At 33.4% G+C, this 21,720-nt stretch overlaps 5 protein-coding genes across 7 annotated transcripts in view; 2 read left to right on the top strand and 3 right to left on the bottom strand.

Moving 5' to 3' along the window:
- The window catches only part of LOC143919261 (uncharacterized), a 69,705-nt gene extending 67,425 nt beyond the window's left edge, over positions 1-2,280 (bottom strand). For both annotated transcript variants that reach the window (XR_013261205.1, XM_077441474.1), the window contains exon 1: positions 1-2,280. This exon is cut by the window's left edge and continues 724 nt beyond it. The gene's annotated coding sequence lies outside the window, so the exon portion shown is untranslated.
- LOC143919269 (uncharacterized) overlaps positions 1-21,720 on the top strand; it is a 494,191-nt gene that overhangs the window by 431,505 nt on the left and 40,966 nt on the right. The gene's annotated exons all lie outside the window — the stretch shown is intronic.
- Positions 2,903-9,345, bottom strand: Moca-cyp (nuclear cyclophilin protein Moca-cyp). 2 transcript variants are annotated; one of them, XM_077441476.1, is made up of 20 exons: positions 9,070-9,345; positions 8,309-8,506; positions 8,126-8,231; positions 7,965-8,052; positions 7,455-7,566; positions 7,230-7,369; positions 7,033-7,159; positions 6,658-6,903; positions 6,394-6,496; positions 6,205-6,300; positions 5,980-6,118; positions 5,705-5,827; positions 5,522-5,593; positions 5,200-5,443; positions 4,915-5,115; positions 4,125-4,343; positions 3,995-4,051; positions 3,655-3,919; positions 3,470-3,560; positions 2,903-3,392 (listed from the first exon to the last, which is right to left on the bottom strand). In XM_077441476.1, exons 3-20 carry the CDS (start codon positions 8,141-8,143, stop codon positions 3,223-3,225), a joined length of 2,511 nt encoding a protein of 836 aa, XP_077297602.1. In that variant the 5' UTR covers positions 8,144-8,231; positions 8,309-8,506; positions 9,070-9,345; the 3' UTR covers positions 2,903-3,222. The 2 variants fall into 2 exon arrangements, with proteins under 2 accessions (XP_077297602.1, XP_077297601.1); XM_077441475.1 differs by having other exon boundaries at positions 7,455-7,484.
- Cdc16 (cell division cycle protein 16) lies at positions 10,961-13,941 on the top strand. Its single transcript, XM_077441480.1, has 8 exons — positions 10,961-11,233; positions 11,583-11,873; positions 11,948-12,110; positions 12,339-12,614; positions 12,680-12,832; positions 12,912-13,274; positions 13,343-13,639; positions 13,719-13,941. Exons 1-8 carry the CDS (start codon positions 11,144-11,146, stop codon positions 13,862-13,864), a joined length of 1,779 nt encoding a protein of 592 aa, XP_077297606.1. The 5' UTR covers positions 10,961-11,143; the 3' UTR covers positions 13,865-13,941.
- On the bottom strand, positions 16,017-18,025 carry orb (polyadenylation element binding protein orb). The gene is made up of 10 exons (XM_077441429.1): positions 17,939-18,025; positions 17,746-17,854; positions 17,616-17,666; positions 17,484-17,538; positions 17,216-17,372; positions 16,972-17,137; positions 16,733-16,898; positions 16,515-16,642; positions 16,353-16,444; positions 16,017-16,269 (listed from the first exon to the last, which is right to left on the bottom strand). The coding sequence occupies exons 1-10, from the start codon at positions 17,989-17,991 to the stop codon at positions 16,017-16,019; spliced, it is 1,230 nt and encodes a 409-aa protein (XP_077297555.1). The 5' UTR covers positions 17,992-18,025.

Genomic DNA, 21,720 nt, shown 5'->3' with positions numbered 1-21,720 from the left:
ACAAACCCTAGATAACTACCGCCGAGGATTTCGACTGTTGTAAAGATGTGTTTAGAGTATCTAATATATCTTGCAACAATATAAAATAAACAAAAAAAGTCTGTTAATGGATGTATTTTTCCAAAAATAGTTCCATCTTCTTGATTTTTGTTTATATGTAATGCTCACAATCTGAATGCCAAGCCACAATCTAAAATACTCAGAAGTTAGGGATTTTCCACCGGGAAATTCTGCTATGGTTGTAAATTCAAAAATTCTGGTGTAAACCAGTCTTTATAAACATTGACACGGATTACACGACCCATGTTCAATGCATTCAATGCTACCTAGAAAGGTAGCCCATTCAATGCTACCTAGAAAGGCTTAGCGAATTACTAGTATTCTTGTTTACTTTGTACATGCTAAAAATACAACGCCTATCGGCGTTTTTCAGACTCGTGGACTTGTTGGCAAAACGCCGATCAGCGTTTGTCATATTTTGTTTGGTTAAAAAAGTTCGTCGGATTTTTCAAAAATGACTCATTTCATTTTACAAACCTTTTTTTGTCTACGAGGAATACGTGTATTCTAACCGATCTTTCTTACATTAAAAAAAACATAGAAGACGCTTGTAAAAATTGCACATCGCTTTCGTTTTCAGTGATCGAATCATTTTAAATAAAATTAATTGTATCGCTCCGTTTGTAACTTCTTAAACGACTATATTATGAAAATGTATCGTTGACTTCTGCATTCTGTCACTCGACAACAACAAAATATACTCACGTCTTAGGCTGAGCGCACACAGGGTATGTTTTATCCCGTTATTACGAGATTAAAAAAAAACTGTACACGTGAACTCTATCGTTCGGGTTTAGTGCAAACGATCGACAAGCGCCAGACAGACTGAACCACAGATTAACTGGATGGCTGCTTTAAACCCAATTCTCGACTTCACGAATGATAGATTGCACATCAGATGACGAGTAACCTTTCGATGTGCACAGATGCAATTATTAAAATTGAGTTGGATTTTTCTGGCGAGTTTAATAAGGCAAAATTCGGAACTAAAGTATCAGAAGCACAGAACGTATACAGGGTAGGTATGTCGGGACTTCGGGTAGATTTCGCTTAGTGTAAGTGCGCACGCATAAGGTACACGTGTCGTTAATCTGTGGATCAGTCTGTCTGGCGCTTGTCGATCGTTTGCACCGCATCGCTATCGTTCATATATAGACTCAAATCAGCGGCGTGCCGTGGAAATATTTCCGTTTTTATCGCACAGCCTTACTTACGTGTGTGCGAGCAGGATATGAGGGAATTAGGTGACGTCATACCAAGTCCCCTTGTATCCTGCTCGCGAAACTATGCGATAAATAGCCTTGCAAAAAACGGAGATTTGCACAGCACGCAACTGCGACATATAACTTGATGTTTTGTAACTGCGAGACAAAAAGGCCCCCGTGTGCACCCAGCACTATGTGAGGCCTCATCGGTAGCATTCAAGTTAAAATGGATTAAATTTCTTTTCAAAATAAAAAAAAATCCGACCACTTAGATTCACCTTAGAATCCAATTAAAGTAAATATACTAATATTTAACTGCACATTGAGAAAAATACTTTGTATCTTAAAAAAATGTTTGTGTATTAAAAATTTGCATTATTTTCGGTGCATTAAACAATCTCATATTGTGCATCGAATAAAATATTTTGGCATTATAAAGTGACCATTAAAAAATATACGTAGAACGATCATTCGAAAAAATAGATTAGCTTACGTATAACTTACTAGTGTTCTTACTCGGCTTCGCTCGGTATTTTAATACACAATTTTTTTTAATGTACATTTATTTTATAAAATGGACGTTTAAATCTTTCCCATACTAATATTATGGTAACGTTTGAAACACTCGTGGCGTATTAAATAAATACTAGTCGATACCTTTTAGCCCGATCTCCAAATGATTATAGGCTTACTCGTTTACTCGACTAAACTATTGAATGCGTGTGAATCGTGTGTAATCTGTGCAAAATACAACATTTGATCGAACAGCGTCGACACAACCCATAATCGTAAAATCATATAAATCGTCCATTATAGAAAGCTATTAAGTCGTTGATATTTTCGTTTGAAATATTGAAAGTGTATGGATTTACGCACTTTCAATTACTAGAACATGACGTAATACGTCGACAAAGCTCGCGCGCATTACGCTCATTTATCAGAGAGGGACGCCTATACAGGCCAGTCGTCAAAAACCATTTCACTCTTGTTTACCGACACATCGTCGTGTCCTTGAAATCCGCAAAAAAAAAAAAAAACAAATCATTCGAAACGTTAGCTACAAATTGAACGGGCAATGTAAAGAAAATGTCGGCACAGGCTACCCTTTCACGAGGCGGAAGTCCCAGCATTCCGCGACAAATTCCACGTCCCGATAAATACCTTACAACCGGATCTGACACGCCGTTATAGACTTGCGCTTTTTTTCACACGCTAAAGTTGAACTTTCGACGCGCCGCATTTGTACAATTCTACACAGTGTAGGTGATTCGGCGATGGTTAAGGATACCTGATGGGTACTTCATCTCATTCTAAACGCAAGGATCACTTTTTCACTATTGGCGTGGTGTGGTGCGCAATCGACATCACACGTTCGATCTCCCTCTTTGCGGTTTGCGACGTTTGGCCGCGAAAGAGACGAAGCGATTTGTCGCTAGCGTTGAATTCCACCATAACAGTACACTCCAGGTATGATACTTCTGTGATACTCGGGTGTTCCTGAGGAATGCGGTGGCTTTTGCTCGTAGTAACGTCTCACCGATACGTTATTCATCTATCGTTTTTTCTATATGCTACTATTATTATTATCCATGCCGCTTTAGCGACTTTCCGATATAAAATTTATCAAACGCACAGGTGACATAAAAAGAAGAATGAAAAATGCATTTCATTATTGCTTTATTATTAGTATTTTACAAGTTACAGAAAAAAGTTTTTCAAAATATTATATAAAAAACCACTTCGCTACTTACAAAATCATGCAAATTCAAAGATACGATCATAAAGAAATAATTGTAAAATGTATGTATATTCATACTATAAAAACATTACAACACCTAACATTTTATATTATATGAACATGAACATTTAATTTCTCAAATGTGTATCGGGACTAAATATCTTATAGGCTATTCAAACGATTACTTGTATTTAAATGGTGAAGGAGATGATAAAATATTTAATCTGATGAATAAGACTTGTTTCTTTTACTTGTTGATCTCTTATATTTATTTTTTTCATCAGAGCTGCTAGAGTCTGAACTGCTACTGCTGGCTCTCTTTTTTTTAGAATCATCATTACCTGAATTTGATTTTGATCTTCGTTTCGATCCAGTTTTTTTCTTTGCTTCTAAAATGAACAAAATTATAGAATGCACTTACATTGATATAGTTTCGAAATTAAACTGATTTAAAAAACATACGTACCATCTTTGACATTAGGTTGGTCCATGTTTTGTATAGGAGCTATGTCAAAATTGTCAGGATGCGTTTTGGGTTCTGTGTCCATTGCGGGTGCCTGTAAAATTAATTTAATGAATGACAATATCCGAATAAAGTGAATCAGTCACACTCGATTAGTACGTTGATACGTGGTTATGGAAAACACTTACAACTTCTATATTACGATTTTCAACAGTCTTATCATCGATCATTTTCTTTTTCAAAACTAATATTTGCTCTGCCCTCTTTTGTTTTTTTTCTATGTCAGAAACATCTTTATTTTTAACAATTTTGCGACCATCATTTGATGATGCGGAAGAACTCTTTGATCTTCTATTTTCACGTTTTTTTGAATGAGATGAATAAGGAAGTTTACGATCACGGGAACTACTGCGTGATTTTCTTCTTCTTGGTGATTTTTCTCTTTTATCATATCTATAAAGCAAATCTTCAACGGTTATACATTTGTTATCTTTATCAAAATTAAAAACAATTAATTAAAATAAATACCTAGATCTATCCCGGGAACCAAAAGGTTTTCGTCCTCTAGAATGTGATCTAGACCGCCTTTAGAGTTAAGTTAAATGATAATAAAACCTGACATTGTAAAACAAGTAGAATAAAAATTATTAGAGTATACCTTGGTCTTCGGTCTCGAGAATGACTTCTGGATCGTCTATCCCTCCTGTACCTGTTATCCAAGTTACCCCTCCTATCTCTGTCTACGTTTTTTATTTCTCTTTTATCGAAACCAGCAGAATAACGAGAAGGTTTAGGGGTGTCTTTCTTTTCATCATATTTTATAGGCATTCGTTTTTCATCAGATTTGGGTTTATCTTTTATATCACTTCTTTTATATCTATGATTCAAAACAATACCTTTTATATATGTATACAGTTGAAAAAAATGCACATGGATGATCATTAACTTCTGATATTTTTAAATGATACCCACTCGTAAATAAATTTTTCTTAATATTCTTCTTTCGGGTAGTCCATTTTTTTCAAATTTTATAAAAGTACATATCAATATATTCATAATATATTTTATTCAATTATATGAGGAAAAGATTTTTTTCGTTCTACGAGATAATGGATTCACTTTGCAGATTAATGAAACATATTTTATATTGATTACTTTTATTTTAATGGAGATATTAGAATTATTTTATTGTTATTAAATTCATATAATCAAACGGGAAAATATTTCGTTAAGAATCCAAAGCTTGGAAAAACATCTTTTTTTTATTAAATATTCGTTAAAATAAATGCTGTGAACCTAATTATATTTAATACAATATTATACGATATTAAATATTTGGATCTTAGCTTTATCTTTTACGTTTCAAAAATGGACACCGTCCTCCCAAAGGTTAAATGGGTGAAAACGAATTATAACATTCATAGCTCATATTAAAATAATTTTCTTACTTATCAGGATCATCGCTGTGTTTTTTGTCTTCCTTTTCAGAAGCCCTGTCTTCCTTTTCCGAAATCTTTTCTTGATATTTTTTGTGATCATCAACATCCCGTTTTCGGTATTTATCAGTGAAATTTTCATTTTCATTCTCGAGTTTTTGATGTTTAGCATGACTCTTTAGGTCATCGATCTTAAATTTTTCTGGCCCCGATCTAAAAATATGTGTAAAGGAAAACGATTTTTATGTGTCAAAAGGAGAACATGAGATACTTAAATATGAAAATGTGAGTATTTACTTGGAATATTCAATACTTTTTGGCTCAACACCGAGGGCCATAGCCATATATTCAGATTTTTGCATAGGCTTCTTAATCTTTGGTTCATGCTCTTCCATTTGTGGTGATTTTTCAAATTCTTCTATTTTCTTCTTTTCATGGTCTCGTTTAAATTTGGAACTTTCACTGTGAGTTCTTTTTTTGTTTTCATAAATTTCTCTTCCTTTAGAGGTGTGTTTTCTATCTTTGGATGTAGAATCAGGTTCTATGTTAGGATAAATAAGTTTTTTAAGTATTTTTATTAATATGTAAAGAAAATTATTAAAAACATTATTAAGCTCACCTTTTCCTTCATGATCAGACGCTTGGTCTTCATAGTCAAGTGCATTATAATCCAAAATATTTGAGGACACTTCTACAAAATAAAAAAAATACATAGTCACAAAAGTTAATAATAAAAATTATGTTCATATGTATGTATGTCATCGACTCATCAGAATATTTTGGAAATTAAAAAAATAAAAACCTTTTTGTGCAATCGATCTATCGGAAACTTCTTGAGTTGTATCACATTCTCCCTCTTCTTTATCTGTATTACCATTGTTTTTAAAAGGGTTTGGTAGTTTATCTTTAGTCATCTTATTATCATCTAAAATCGATGGGATATTAATAAAGTATTAATTCTTTATCATAGAAATTAATATAAGATAGAAACACAAATGTGCATGTATAGAAATCAAACATATATATATATGAATTTCTATTTATTTTTTTGCAATACTTAATTATTTATTTATATACCTTTTTTGTCAATTCTATCATCAAATCCTTCAGAATTATTGGATTTCTCTTCTTGTTCTCTCAATGCGTGTCGTTTTTTACGTTCTATCTCACGCCTTTTAACTTCTTCTTCGTGTTTCATACGAGCTTCTTCAATTTTCTAAATAATAAAAATATGAATATTACAAGCCATTCATTCATTATTATTAGCTACATATTCTTCGATACACTTTTTTTATAATTTACCTCAAATTCTGATAATTTTATGATACGAGATTGTGCTTGCTTCCAATGAGGTGGGGTAATACTACGCGAACGACTTCTTGATGGGGTTTGGTAACGCTGAAGAATACACATTATGGATAAACAAATTGATTTGAATTATATGCACTTACAATATATGAATATAATACATAGTATATGTATAAAACTTACAAATACACCTCTTCCTTTAATTGTTCGTCCACTGCGAGTGAATTTTGGCCTTTCTCGCGGTCTTCGTGTATCTCGATCATCTCTTTCCCATCCGAGGGGTCGTCTAAGAAAAGAAAAATAAGAAAATAATATGCAAAGAGAATATTCAAGAACAACACATCACTTACATTTGAAATACTGAAAAAGCAAATATATATAATATAATATGTACATATATAATTTGTGTGATAAATTCGAAAACGAATATGCAACTTTTTTACAAACCTTTGCTTGCTGCTCCTCTCCTTTTCCCTGTCTCTGTCTCTGTCTCGCCTACCTTCCTTTTCACCTTCATTTTTAGTATTCGATCCTCTCATAAGAAACTTATTACTCGGGACATCTGGAATCTCTTTTGGATCTATTCTTGACACTTGAACAAGAGGATGTTGAAGTTCGTCTTCAGACTCCTTGGAAGACTTTTCTTCATTATCTGAATTTTCAGATTCATCAGAGCTTCCTTTATCTTTTTTCCTGTATTGATTGAATATTTATAGTAGTCAAATGTATATATATATATTTATATGTATGTAGTTAAAAATGTATTACAATAAAAATAAGCTATATTTTTATTTGTTTGAAAAAAATTATGAAGGTTTTTACGGTTTTTTGGCTTTTTTGTTCTTGTTCTTTTTCTTTTTGGACTTTTCACTTTTTTTCTCGTCTTCACTGTCGCTAGACTTGCTTTCATGTGACAATTCATCCGTTTTGGTTTTTTTCGCTTTTTTCACTATGGTAAAAAATTGTTATAAGTATAACATTTTATAATATATGTTATAATAATTCAGATATAACTGTACCTTTATTTAGTTTGACTAACTGACCACAATTAGAAACCTGAGCATCTTGTAATGGACGAGAATTTCGATCCACTGGAAGTGATTCGAGTTGTTTAACCAGTGGTTGGCCAGAAACAACATGTCCAAAAACCACATGAACACTAGAAAAAGAGTAAAACAATAAAAATAAAAAAATCATTACATAAATCTTTTGTAAGGTGTGAATTATAAAAGTCATTAACTTACTTGTCGAGGTGAGGTGCAGGTTGAGTTGTACTACAACAAATACATAGGAGACATATTGAGTGAGGAATGTTGTCTGTCAGTGTGCGACAGATAGGCACCAGCGCAGCCCGCACTGTACGCACACAAGATCGTTATTATTATACACTTTAAAAATATTGTACCACACTAATGTACAAGGTGTGATCAAAGAGTTTTGGAGACGGGTTTGATCCTAAAAATGCAATTTTGAGACAAATTTTTAAAGATATTTTATAAAATACCTTGAAGACTATCTGCAAATGCAATTCAAACAAAGACTCAACTTTGATCACACTTCATACATTTCAATATATTGTATAACAAATGAAAATCAACATAAAAGACAATTATGACGACACATATCAACTGAAACTGGAAAATTCTCGATACATTTAACACTTGCACAAATATTAGATATAACAATAAAAAATGAAGAAAATTTATTTTCAAAGTGTGAAAGAACCTAGAAGTCAATTGTTGATTTATACTCACATGAAGAATTGGGAACCGTTTGTATTTTTTCCACGATTTGCCATTGATAATAAAAATGGACGATCATGCTGTACCTCGAAGCTTTCGTCTACAAATACAAATAAAATTGTATTCTTCAGCTGAAATATATAACAAATAAATACATAAAGAATATGTCTTACCATCGAAAGTACCTCCATAAATGGATTCTCCACCGGTGCCGTTAGCTTTTGTGAAATCTCCACCTTGTATCATAAAATCTTTTACCACTCGATGAAAAATCATCCCCTGGAAAATTATATATATACATAGATGTACAATCAAAGTAGATTGTTTATACATTTAAGTGCTTAAGATGTGCATACTTTGTAAGCTAATGGTTTTCCTGTTGTGGCTCCTGGGCCCATATCTCCGGTGCAAAGCGCCCGGAAATTTTCAGCCGTTTTAGGGACAATGTCATTGTACAGTTCAAAAATGATTCGCCCGGAAGGGAGTCCACCAAGCGATATATCCATAAATACACGCTCTCGTGGCAACTTCTCCCCTGTTTCGACCGTCATTTCCTGAAAGAAAATTTAATCAAAATATTGTACAATAATGAAAACATATAAGAAGACAACGAAAGCCTCGATTAGGGAAATTTGTGAAACTTTTGATGCTTAAAGCATATAATGCATATAAGCAATGAATATACTGTGTCCACTGCTGGTGAGTAAATGTATTGTGTTTGAATTCACGATTAGAGTTATATAGCAATCCAATAGAAACATTCTGGACCCCAGAGAGATCTATTTCTGTCGTGGAATTAAAAAATCTTTACTCCAGATACTGCCATCTTGTAAATATATGAAGGCATTAAATGTGTTGTTGGGTATAATTGTATATATTGTGAAAGTTGTATATGCAAACGGAACAGACAAACCAATGAAGATAATACGGAAGGGACGGATACTATCGCAATAAGATAATGTGAAATATTCGATACGAAGGCCGCACTGAAAATAGCATCGAAGCACGAAATGAAATATGAGTGCAGAGTCGGAAATGAAGCCGGGCAAATGAGAGAGGAGTGAGGAGTGAGGAGTGAGGAGTGACGAGTGACGAGGATGAGAAGTTGAAGGCTCACGAGTGGGGGCGTTTGCACGTGCGGGGCTTCAGCTTTGATCCGAGGGCGCACGCTTCAGCTCTGCTCCACGGCGGCTGATTGTGGTTATGGCGAATATTGCAGACGACAAATGGCAACGAGCGAACAGCGAACAGCTAACAGCGAACGGCTATCAGCGACAGCCAGAAGCAAACGAGAGGGCACGCGGTGTCACCACCAGCAAGTACCACTTCGCCACCGGCGCAACACCACGCTCGCCAACACTCACACTTCGCAAATAACAATCGCTCACCCTGTGTCATACACTGTTCGCCAGAACAAACATTCAACTAAAGCACATACCAATACAAGTTTTGACTGAACGCACGGCTATCGAATAAGAAGAACTGAACGCAGTGTTGAGTGAACTCATAGAGCACACGCAGGCAGACGACGGTCAGGAGTTCCGCGTTCAGCTAACCGTCGACTGTTGACGTTCAATAGAGTTCTCAAAGCACACAGATGATATTCAACAGCCATGAGTTCCATTTTCGTTACGATTGCGTGAAACATGTCACTCTATAGTTCTTCTTGCGAAGCAAAATATTGCTTTTGTGAAGTAATCAATCTTGAAGTCAAATTTTCGGTAAATGGACTACTACAACATTTTTTTTTATAATTTCAATAATTATTTTAAAAAATATAATAATTTAATAGAAAAATAGTAAGTAAAATAAAAATTAAAAAAAAAATTATTATTGAAATCGGTCACACGTGATCGGTCACGAGAAAACTGGTTTTCTCGTGACCAGTTTTAGGGTGTGACCAGTTTTAGTGTGACGGGTGATCACGTGTGACCGATCTAGAGCGACCGGTTGTCCTGTGACCGGTTCACATTTGACTAGTAATCACCGAACCAAATTTTCACATGATCACAAAACTTCATATATTGTTACTACGTACATAGATAATCCATTTCGTCCAGTTTTGTCTTATGGAGGTAGAGCGAGTGAGACGACTGTGCTGGTAGTGTACAACTGTTTATTTCGGCAGCCGGGGAAAAAATAAATGCCAACCGGCAAACAACTGGCCAACCGATGGTTTTACAGTCAGCACACCGAGGCTGCCACAGTCTTCAATCAATCAATCACAGTCTTCACAATCAATTAATCATCACAATCAATCTTCAATCGATCAATCACAGTCTTCACAGTCAATCGGCAAAGCGAGTGAGATGGCGCGAGACATGACACGCGTTTAGTGTTTAAAACTATGCAAAAGCGAAATAAATCTATAAATTCATAACGGGTTTGTATTTTTTACGAGCACGAAATATCGTGCACCGGACAATATTTAAAATATGTATGTATTTCAAATACCTTTCGAGATATTTGTGTTTCGGAATAAATCTAAGATCTATCTATCTATGATATTGTAACGTGGGAATACGAAAGAGAGTATACGCTGTCTATGTGTTTCGGGGGTGAACAATGGGGACCCCCGAATTGACCTAACGGAACTCGGAACTCAGTAAGTGCCCACCAGAATTCTTAGAAGCCAGCTGAGAGCGTGAGACTCACTTAAGACTGTACGCGCCTAGATAATAGATACATACATGGATCGGGGAAGCTGTGGTGAGCAACTTGTCCTTTATAAGGAGGTACATATGCCATATGAGTTTTATTCTGTAGTGAGCGTTGGTCACGTGTGGATCTCGTGAATTATTCAATAAATGCTGTGAAGCGACTTTGGCCTCTCATTTGGATCCTGAATCCACCCCTACGCAACAATATTATAATTATGAAAAAAAATCATTTGCGTCAAATTTTTAGAATAGGTGGGTTTTTGGGCTTCATCTAAGGATGACACTTAGTATTTTTAAAAACTTTTTTTTATTTTATTAAAGGTGCTTATCGTGACCATGGCTTAATTTGATAATATATAAATAAATAATAAAAAATAGTTCAGTGGTGAATGTTTATGATGTTAAGGCCAAATCTCTTGAATTTCAGCTGTCAAGTTCGTTGAGGGTGGTTCGGCGGCCGACGATCGTTCTTTGGGTGTGACGTTTCGCCGCTTATAGATTTTTTTACAAATATTTTTAAATTAAAATAAGATGTGCGATAGCGTAGCAGACAGTGAATTTAGTGGTGAGCAGATGGCACACGAATCTCTGAAGTCTTTAGTGAATCAATATACAGATTTGGTAAACAATTATACTTATAAATATTTTAGAAAGATAAATGAAATTCTGACCTTTCCTAGTTTTGATATAATTAGGTTCGCTATGTGTCATTAATATTTTATCTAAAATTGAAAAATATTAAATTCAAACTTGATACTCAATATGCTATCGTTATCAGAGCAATCAATGCTACATTATTGTAAATATACAAACAAATTTACAGTTGACACTTGAGAAATGTAAATATTTATATTATTTGCCCCATATATGTATATCGTACGTCAATAAAAATATGTAATTCTATTTTACCGATACGTATCGTTTAATATCTACTATACTGTTAATTGAAATTTCAAATTATCTATTGCAGGGTATGTGGTCAGCAGCTCTGTTTTGGGCTGATAAAGCTCACGCTTTAGGCGGAGGATCTGGAGAACCTTACACGGCTTGCACTGTGGCTGCTAGTATGTTGAGACGAGGTGAATTTCATCGAGCAGCGTATACGTTAACGTCTCGTGGTTTACATAAATTACATTTGATGAGCTATTATGTAGCTGCTCGGGCACTCATAGAAGCCAAAGAATATCAGGACACTCTTCAATTATTAGACGAAGTTGATCCCGAAAATCTCATGCACACCAACGACGACCCACCGAGAAATGTGATTGATTTATTTTATTATTGCATTATATGAAATTATATAAGTATGTACTAATAATTTATTTTTGGCCTTAGAGAGTTCTAGGAGCTATTGCTGTCGTAAAAGGACGCGCTTTAGGAGCTATGGAAAGACGATCTGGTGCTGGCAATAGTTTCTTACAAGCTCTTCATAAAGATGTTTATTGTTATGAAGCATTAGATTATATAACTCGACATCACATGCTTACACCTCAAGAAGGTGAATTTTTTAGTATAATTAATTATATTATACAATGAAATCATAGCAATAATAACTAAAAATAAAAGGGAATTGTACTTTTATTATACAAATATTTCAGGACTATTATAAAATTATCATAAAATACAATAACAATATATTGAAATTTGTTATTACATTGTACAAAAAATATGGCAAAAAGTTGTATTGGCCTAAGTTCCAATCATGAATGATTTTTTTTAATTGCAGAAATTGAACTACTGAATAGTTTACCCTTTGAAGATCAGTGCAATAAATCAGAAATACCGTTGATAAAAATGTTATATTTCAATGAGTTAAATAAATATGGCAGTGATGATAAAGAACCCAAGTTATCGTTGGCATCGTTGTCTCTATCCGATCCCTCTGATGAAGCTATTCAACGATTAGTTGAATGCAGCACTGATGCAATTGAAGGCCGTGCGAGGCAGTTGTTACGAAAAGGGGAATTTGAAATGTGCTTACAGATATTGGCTCCTGCTGAAGGTAATAAATACCCGAAATAGAATTTGATTGTTATGTTTTTGATGTTTGTATAATATTATTTATAGGTGACAGTGAGAGGGCTTCTGAGCTAAGAACTGCTTGCTTAGCAGAACTCAAAAGACCTCCAGCTTTATTCTCCTTAGCTCATAGACTCGTCGATAAATATCCTCAATCAGCCACATCGTGGTTTGCCGTAGGATGCTATTATTATATTATAGGTGTGATTAATTAATATTGATTTATTTATTTTTATATTGCAAAAAGACTTATATAATTTTAAACCATGTGTATGTATAGGTAAAAGTGAATTTGCCAGGCGATACCTTTCAAAAGCTACAACTCTTGACAGAGGTATGGGATCTGCATGGCTGGCGTATGGTCATTCGTTTGCCGCAGACAATGAGCATGATCAGGCAATGGCAGCATATTTCAAAGCCAGTCAGTTGATGAGTGGTTGCCATTTGCCTCTTCTTTACATTGGATTGGAGTGTGGACTGACCAATAATCCGAAAATGGCTGATAAATTTTTTCAACAAGCTTTAATACTTGCACCCAATGATCCACATGTAACCCATGAAATGGGCGTGATCGCTTTCCAAAATCAACAGTATGAAGAAGCAGAAAAAATGTGGAGAAGGGCTCTATCTGAAGTTAATTCAAGTATAAATTTATTTCCCGTTAAATACTATTATGCATTACCAATTATTACTAATTATTATATTGTTCAGTTACAAAAGGAAATATGGTGAATGATCGTTGGCAACCTTTATTGAATAATTTGGGCCATGTTTGCCGAAAGAACAAGAAATATTTGGAAGCTATTGATTTTCATGAACAAGCACTTACAATTGTACCGGGATGTGGAGCGACATACTCGGCTCTCGGACTGTGTCTGGCATTGATTGGTGAAATTGAAAGAGCCATGGATGCTTTTCACTCGTCGTTATCTAAAAAACCAGACGATACCTTTGCTACGACGATGCTGACGTATTTAGTTGATCAGTTAGCTGAGCAAGCAATTATTGGTATGTTGTTTTTATATGGCTCTCAAATGAAATGAATCTTTATATTTGTAGGTAATGTTTAAAAATATTACTATTTTAGATGATGATATTCCGGAGTTTCCATTCCCAAAGTCTTTAAGTTTCAACATACCTTCAGTTTCAAAACCAACAGTCGGACACGACAGAGAAAAGTCAGAATTTAACATCACTTGCACATCTGATATGAGTATGAGTTTTGATGAATAGGTTATTCAAATTATGTGCGCAAAGTTACTTATGGATGTATATGTATATGTATAACAATAAAAAAAACTGGTTTTTGAAAATAAGTTTTTACTGTATCTATCCTTTCCTAAATTTATCCAATGAAAATTTTTACTTTATGTACATACGCAACAATAGATGGCTTGTGATCATGCGAAAATTCGACTTCCAGATTTTGACTAATCACGTTTTCATGGTCTAGGAAAAACGCGTGTGTGTTGGCATGCAAGTACATATGTGTGTCTGTGTAATTTGGAGACTTTTTGAACACCATTAGTCCTATCGAACTGAACTTGATCATTGAAATAATAAATTTCATACACTTATATTTTTTCCTCCTCCTATTTTATACTTTTGCTTTAGTAGTTTGTCGAATTATAAGATCGGCACAAACGGAATTTAAGGCTTGCTTTACATAGAAGTGTTTTTAAAAAATCGCCTTTGTTATAAAAGCAAAATCTTTATATTGACGGGTTGACCTATCAGACACAAGATTATTCAGAATTTAACGTCACTTATACATCTGATGAGATACATAGGTATCATAGGTATAGATAGATATGATCATTAGAGGTAGGATAGCCAAGGTACCGTATAATTCAAATGTTGTAAATGCATTGTTAAAGGTTTGCCGAACCTTTTTTACAAAGGATTTACAACAATTGAACAATGAGCGGCACCTTGGCTATCTTACCTCTAATGATCATAGGTCTAATCTAGATAATATCATATGAGATAGGTATCATAGATATCATAGGTATGTCAAAGATGTATCGAATTATGAGATTGAGTACAAATGAAAAAATTAATAAAAAAACTTGTTTTTGAAAATAAGTTTGATTTATCCAATCGAAATATAGATGATTTTTAAAAAATCATCTATAGGTTTATATATAATGAAACACTTGTTTGGGGTTTTTAAAAATAGTTCTTTATTTATTAACAAAAAAAAATCAAGATTCACATAAGTCAGGAAATATTGAGAACGCAAAATGTAAAGAAATAAATCAAAAATCCATAATAAAAAATTACAAAACGAACAACATTACAAAAAAAAAATATGTTAAATATTTCCTTAATAAACTGAAACATAATTAACCATCGTGGTGATTCAAACAAAAAATGTAAATAAATAAATAATAAATAAAGATAATATTTCACTTTTTATACACATATCACAACACTTAGAAACCGAATATTCTAAAAACCTAAACATTTTAAAACCTTTTTCTTTAAAAAGTACAGTTTAAAGTGTATAACATTCTGTTCCAGATATACAATCAATCGGAATGCTTTTTAATGAGTTTCCCTTCACTAACATTAATAATTTATTTTTTGCAAAGCTCGGTTTAAAATTTTAAAATGTGATTAAAATTTAGGCAGTTTGTCACATAGAAAAAAATATTCTCTTTAAAATGTTTAGGTTATAAAAAGACAAAAATTTCCACATTACACACACGTACATAATTAGGTAGTAATATGACTTAACTAATACATTTTTTTAATGTTTTGTTTATATCGAGAAACTATAATAAAAATTACTCAAATGTGATACTTATAGACTAGTTAAAATGCTTATATTCCCACACAAGCATCAGTCTCACTTTTTATCGTTATGTCTAGTTTTAATTGTCCGAAATGGTTTAGAAAAACGTAATCCTTAATATATAAAATTTCATCAATTAAAATTTTGAAATTTTAAGTGAGTTTTCTCGAGAATAAATTCTATAATTGATATTTATGGCTACATACAGCGCCAGAAAATAAAATAAAGTCAAAATTTCTGATGAGGATGATGCCTGCTTTGCATTTTTTCCATCTCCATTCATATACCTAATATATAACATTGAGACTCGACATATAATATGATTAACAATTAATACAAATATTTTATAAACATTTAAAAATAATAACTGACAAAAATTAAACTGCTCCATCCATTAACAAAAATGAATACTTAATATAATAACATTGAGACTCGACATAATATGATGAACAATTAATAAAAAATATTTTATAAACATTTAAAAATAATAACTGACAAAAATTAAACTGCTCCATCCATTAACAAAAATGAAACTGCCTATATTATTAAATAAATGTTTTGTGGCTGCTAACAATCGAAAAAATATATTCAGTTTATATTAAATTGGGTGAAAGGCTTAAATTTCAAGCAATTAGGAGATGGACTGTGAGAAAACATCAGCGATTCGCCGATGTTGTTGTTGCATTGTGGTGAGTCCAATGTAGATGTCTGGAGATATTGCTGTTGGTTCTTTAGCTTTTGAATATGGCTCATATTATTCGCAGTCGATGCTTTTGTGCGCGTTAATGGTTTATGGCACTCCCTAGAATGCTTCCATTGCCAGCAAGATCTACAAAAATATCTGAAACATAAAATTTGCATTAGAACAATACATAAAAATAAACACGTTTAGTTCGTAAATTGTGACCAATATATTTTTTTTACCTGAAACAAGTATAGGTTCGACAAAAATAGGGTCCTTGTTGAACATTGCAAACTGAGCAGACAGTATCCTCTAAATAAGGATCTACTTGAATCTAAAATATTTCAGCAGAAGTTAAATCACATTCATTATTAATTAAGCATGTGTGGTTTTGAATTAAATACCTTTTTATAAAACTTTTCAGTTTTAATATTGATGAATGCCGAGTTTACAGCACGCATAAATGAATGAGAGTTGTCAAAAGTCACTCGTCCTGATCCAATTGGGTATTTATATTTATCGGTATCGATTCCTTTAAATTTAGAGCAAACACGCAAATTTGATTAAATGCAAATGCATAATATATACAGTTTCATAATAAACAGATCTATATTTAATATACCAGCAAACATTACACCTCCGAAGAGGTCGTCCATTATCTTTGCCAATCCTTCGGCAGTCAGCATGCCGTGCAAAGCTCCAACGAATACAGTCTTCGAAGGATCCAATCTTGAATATCTATTTCTCACAATGCTCGAATCCCGAGTATCCCACGGAATGATTTGGACCTGAAAATTAAATTGATATAAATTATCTAGAGATAAAAAAAATCAGCGCCGTTTGATTTCAAAATGATGTTACCTGTTTGGCTCGCATTTTTTTGGTAGAGATTGTGAAAAACCAATTTCCGGAGTTGTCGTAAGTAGAAACTGTCAGCAAGTAGTGTACTTGCACATCGGACGGAAAAATGATGTAGACAAAACCCTTTGGTTGCGGAGCGTTGTTCTCTTTTCCCGGCCAGTCGACCCTAAAATGACGATTTGACATTTTTATTGCGAAGCAATTGTATCTATTATCAATAATAATACTCAAAATTAATTGTTACTTAATTGGTCCAAATCGCTTGAAGGTCTGCACTAGCGTTTTTTCATCCACGTCCCATGGCAAACCACCAAGGAATATTTTGGGCGAAAAGCTGTTGCTGGGAAAACGCATCCTATATGGCAAATTTCCACGCCATGTACAAGTAGCTTCATTAGTGTCTGAAACATATTGTAGATATTAAAGATACGCGTACATATCCATATAATTACATGGGCTAGATACTTTTTTTCTATTTTTATACAATACGTATTTATTTAAAGGTAGTTTACCATCTTGAGCACTCAGTTTATTCATGTACGAAGTGTTGTTTAATGACCTTTGTATCTAAAAAAATATTGTGTATTAATTAAAACGAGTGCAAAATGTAATAAAAACATTTTAAATTTCGCCGATTGTATTACCTGCTGTTTGAAATCGGTCTGTAATGGCGGCATGTTAATGTTTAGGCCATTCTGGAAAAATCGATACAATTTTTATAATATATGCGGGAAGTTTTTATTAAGTAAAAAGCGTGAATCAACAAAAGCATACCATCATTTCAGATATGGACCCGTCGATATTAGAGCAAGTTGACGACGACGACAACGCATTGGAATCAGGACTATCAGGGTGATGTATTCCCCTTTCGTTATCATATTCGCTAAAAAAACAATCAATGTTGTTCATTTGTAAATATATTATTATAATACATCTAATTTGTTTCATTTGAGACGGATTTTTTCACCTGAATTTATCGAAACTATCATTTTTGTCATAGAATGGCGAGTTAATGAACATCGGAATTTGCCCTCCCTCTGGGCTATTCGGGAATTCGTCCTGTGAAAATTGGAAAGAACGGGTTAATTAATACGTAGTTCAATTGAAACAAATTCTTGGAAACCACATGATCGTCTGTTGTTAGAAATAAATTTTATTACTATAATATCTTTAGTCGCTGGCAAGAAATGGGAAAGGGTGAAAAGACTTGGTAAGAAGTTATGTCCGTGGTGTGTGGAATGAGGGCTTTGCATGGGAGGTTGGGGTGGAATGGAGGGTGGTGGTAGTTGAAGCTTCATGGATGCAACTGTCTGGCAGCCCCGATTGCAAATAATATTAAATTATGTTACACAATGTTAACTCTCTGCCAATATTGTCAAAAACGCAATATGAAAGTCGAACACTGCATCGATGTTTAAAAATTTTTGATTATAAAAAGATAAAAATGATTTATCTTTATATAATAAACGAATTTTAGGTATGGCAATGGCAGCCCTAATTGCAAATATTAAATTATACTACACAATATTAACTCTAATATGTCAAAAACGCAATACGAAAACGATAATAATATGAAAAAATTATTTGCTCTTTAGATAATTAACAAATTTTAGGTATGTGTAAGAAAATAATTTAATTAAATTATTAATGTGAATAAATAAAAAAAAAAAACAATATTTTTTATCAAGTAAGGTTGCTATAGACTTGTTATGCTAGTTACGAGTGCACTGGCAATTACAATGTTCAAAGCACAATAAAATCAAATTTTGAGCAGTTGACGCATTTTCCACATATTAAAACTACTATCAACGACATGTGGGAGGCTCTATATTACCGAAAAAAAATTAATGTATTCTGAAGTCGGCGAGGAGTGAGAACGTTGCCAACGAAGGGAAGGCTGCTGTGAAAATTCTCACATTATAAATTGCGTATGTGTGCATTCACTTCCGGCCATAAAAGGAAAACAAAAAAAGGGCAACACACGTAGCTATTTTTAACATATAATATTTAATGTATTAAAATATTATACTATTATGTAAAATAGGCAGTAAGCAGGATTGGTAATTTTAAACGCAACATGTAATAAACTAACTTAATCATTGACTATTCAAAGTTACTGAACGAAAGTTGAAAAACAGCAAACACAATAAAAAACTTAAAATAATATATGGGGCGTTTAGTATCTTTCCTTCGCTATTATAGTCACCAACTTAAGATAATTTTCATGGGGTTTGTAAAACTCACCCCCTTGTCGATTGCGAAAAGTCGATCGCTGAAATTCAACAACATTTACGTATTCTTTCTATTTAATGCTTATTTTCAAATCATAACATATAAAACACTAGTGATTTCACCCGGCTTCGCTCGGTATTTGTAATATATAAACCGCTTAACCCTTTGACTGCTACAACAACGATAAATCGTTGTTTTGAAATCGGCGAAGATTGCTACGACGATCGTTGTTGACGTCATTAATTGTCGTATTTCAATACTTTCTGTGAGCCGACAGCGCATCAGTGGCACGAAACATTTTTTTTATACACGCATTTATATTTATTTTAATTAATTATTATATAAAATAAAATGACTACAGGTTTATAAATTCCAAAAACTTTATTTTATTACTTGCTCAATAATAAAAAACTTTAAATAAATTACATTAAATTACAATTAAAAAACAAGTATGACATGTACATCTTCACGTTCGATCCAGAATAGAGGCAGAGTTCTCTGTCGATGTTGGGTAGGGGAAGACTTTAAGGGGTGGCCAGCCCACAAAAATGTAAATAACGACCAGCCTTACAAAATTGCCCCAAAATTTAGTAATAAGTAAAATAAAATTAGTGAAAATAATCATTTGCAATATTTTAAATGTTCTGATAAGCAACTACCATGAAGTCCTTTTTGACATATAATGCATATAGTGCGTGATCTTTTAACGGGACCACCATTCTTTCTACTGCAAACAACACAAACTTTTTCTTTGCGCTCAGGTAGTTTTCTAATTCCACCACTATTTATCTCAGGTGTATAAGATGAATTTTGTTTTTCAATCATCCAATTTTTTTCAATGGTCTCTATGATTTGAGATATGAATAGATATCTTGACAGAATTGGTTCATTTTTATTATTTTTATATATTATATATGAATTTACAATCATTCTAGAAATGATGCTAAAAACGACTTTTTTCCAATATTTAACTGTCCTTCTCTCATCCATATATACACAATTCATCATGTCTGACGTGTCTACACCACCCATGTATTTATTGTAAGTAATTATTGAAGATGGCTTCGTTATAGTCTGGACTTGACCGTGGATGGATTTCGTTATTGTGGTATTTTGTGCCTTTTCATATGTCGACAATAATAATACAGGTTTTCTATGAGATGGTTTATCACGATACCCCGTTATTAAAATTTCATTACTTCTGTAATGTTTAGCAGTCTTCACAGGCATTAATCTTTTAACTTCGACTGGGATCCCCAATCTATTCTTTCTTAATGTTCCCGTTATATAAGTTCCGAATTTGAAAAGATATCGCGCCAGAGGAATGCTAGTAAAAAAATTGTCGGTGATTAGATGGTAGCTTTTTCGGATACAACCACACATTTTGAGTAATTTTTTTACTGCGACATGCGCAAGTCCCAATTTTTTTATGGCTTGTCGATCTTCAGCACTTTTTGCTCCCCTATAGCAGAAGAATGCCATACAATAATTTGAAACTGAATCAGAGAGCATCCAAAACTTGATACCCCATTTATGGTGTTTTTTATTTGGCATGTATTGTAAAAGTTGTGTATGATTTTTCGTTCCAACTAGTGATTCATCGATAGAAATATATTGATGGGGTACGTAATGATGTTGAAATAAAGTATTCGCATGATCGACTAGAGGTTGAAATTTGCTACATGGGTCATATTCTTGATTATTTGAAGGATAAAAATTTTCATTATTCGTAAAATGTAAAAATTTTAGCAAAAGTATAAATCTGTCCCTTGCCATCATTTTTCCGAACCACGGAATGCATCTAGAATTTGTGGACCAGTATGATAATATATTTGGTCTTACAGTAAGACCCATTTCCATGATTATAGCAAAAAAAGCTTTCATTTCTCCCACTGTTGTCGGATGCCATTTTTTCACTCTTGAATGAAGAGACAAAGTGTTAGAATCGATATATTGTTGGGCATATCGATTACTTTCCATAACAATAATCTGCCATAATTCTTCGGTAAAAAATAAATTGAAGTACGAAATTGGCAACGCATCAGTTGGTGGTGGATATTTCGGGCCCGGGATTTCTACAAATGGTGGTAGTTGAGGATTATCGGATAAATCTTGATCCAAAAATACTTCGGCAAATGCTTCTTCAATTTCGGGTTCATCATCAGAGTCAATTTCGGGTTCATAATCAATGTCAATTTCGGGTTCGTTGTCATATAAGGAGTTATTACTTATTTCGCTTTCGTCACTTTCACTGTCCGTTATCATTTTGCAGAGTTAAAATAAATGGAATAGTAACAAAAAACAATAGAAATCCGCTTTCAATTATATAGGTCACGAGACGTCACGAATTCGTGCAATCAATCAAATGCAACTGAAATGCATACAAAATGTTTATGATACATGTTGAAAAATTATTTGATTATTTGAAACTTCGCATCCTTGTGTGTCTCGCTCACACGTAAACAATTAAAACCAAGAAAGAAAGAGAAAAAGACCGCTACCTGTTTCGTATGTATT

This window comes from Arctopsyche grandis, chromosome 11, assembly GCF_051622035.1.
Source record: "Arctopsyche grandis isolate Sample6627 chromosome 11, ASM5162203v2, whole genome shotgun sequence".
NCBI lineage: Eukaryota > Metazoa > Arthropoda > Insecta > Trichoptera > Hydropsychidae > Arctopsyche > Arctopsyche grandis.
Note: the sequence above shows the minus strand (reverse complement) of the source record. Positions and strands in the feature narration are given on the sequence as shown.

Bases quoted from the DNA above. Each gene is read 5' to 3' on its own strand.
- Moca-cyp (XM_077441475.1), bottom strand. From the start codon at position 8,503: ATGACGGTCGAAACAGGGGAGAAGTTGCCACGAGAGCGTGTATTTATG. The intron at 5,594-5,704 runs GTTTTTATTTTT...TTTATTTTGTAG, and splicing joins TAGATCGATTGCACAAAAAG to AAGTGTCCTCAAATATTTTG. The intron at 3,393-3,469 runs GTACGTATGTTT...TGTTCATTTTAG, and splicing joins CCAACCTAATGTCAAAGATG to AAGCAAAGAAAAAAACTGGA.
- Cdc16 (XM_077441480.1), top strand. From the start codon at position 11,144: ATGTGCGATAGCGTAGCAGACAGTGAATTTAGTGGTGAGCAGATGGCA. The intron at 12,111-12,338 runs GTGAATTTTTTA...TTTTAATTGCAG, and splicing joins CATGCTTACACCTCAAGAAG to AAATTGAACTACTGAATAGT. The intron at 12,833-12,911 runs GTGTGATTAATT...GTGTATGTATAG, and splicing joins ATGCTATTATTATATTATAG to GTAAAAGTGAATTTGCCAGG.
- orb (XM_077441429.1), bottom strand. From the start codon at position 17,991: ATGTTCATTAACTCGCCATTCTATGACAAAAATGATAGTTTCGATAAA. The intron at 17,373-17,483 runs GTAAACTACCTT...AATATGTTTCAG, and splicing joins TAAACTGAGTGCTCAAGATG to ACACTAATGAAGCTACTTGT. The intron at 16,899-16,971 runs GTAACATCATTT...TTTAATTTTCAG, and splicing joins AAAAAATGCGAGCCAAACAG to GTCCAAATCATTCCGTGGGA.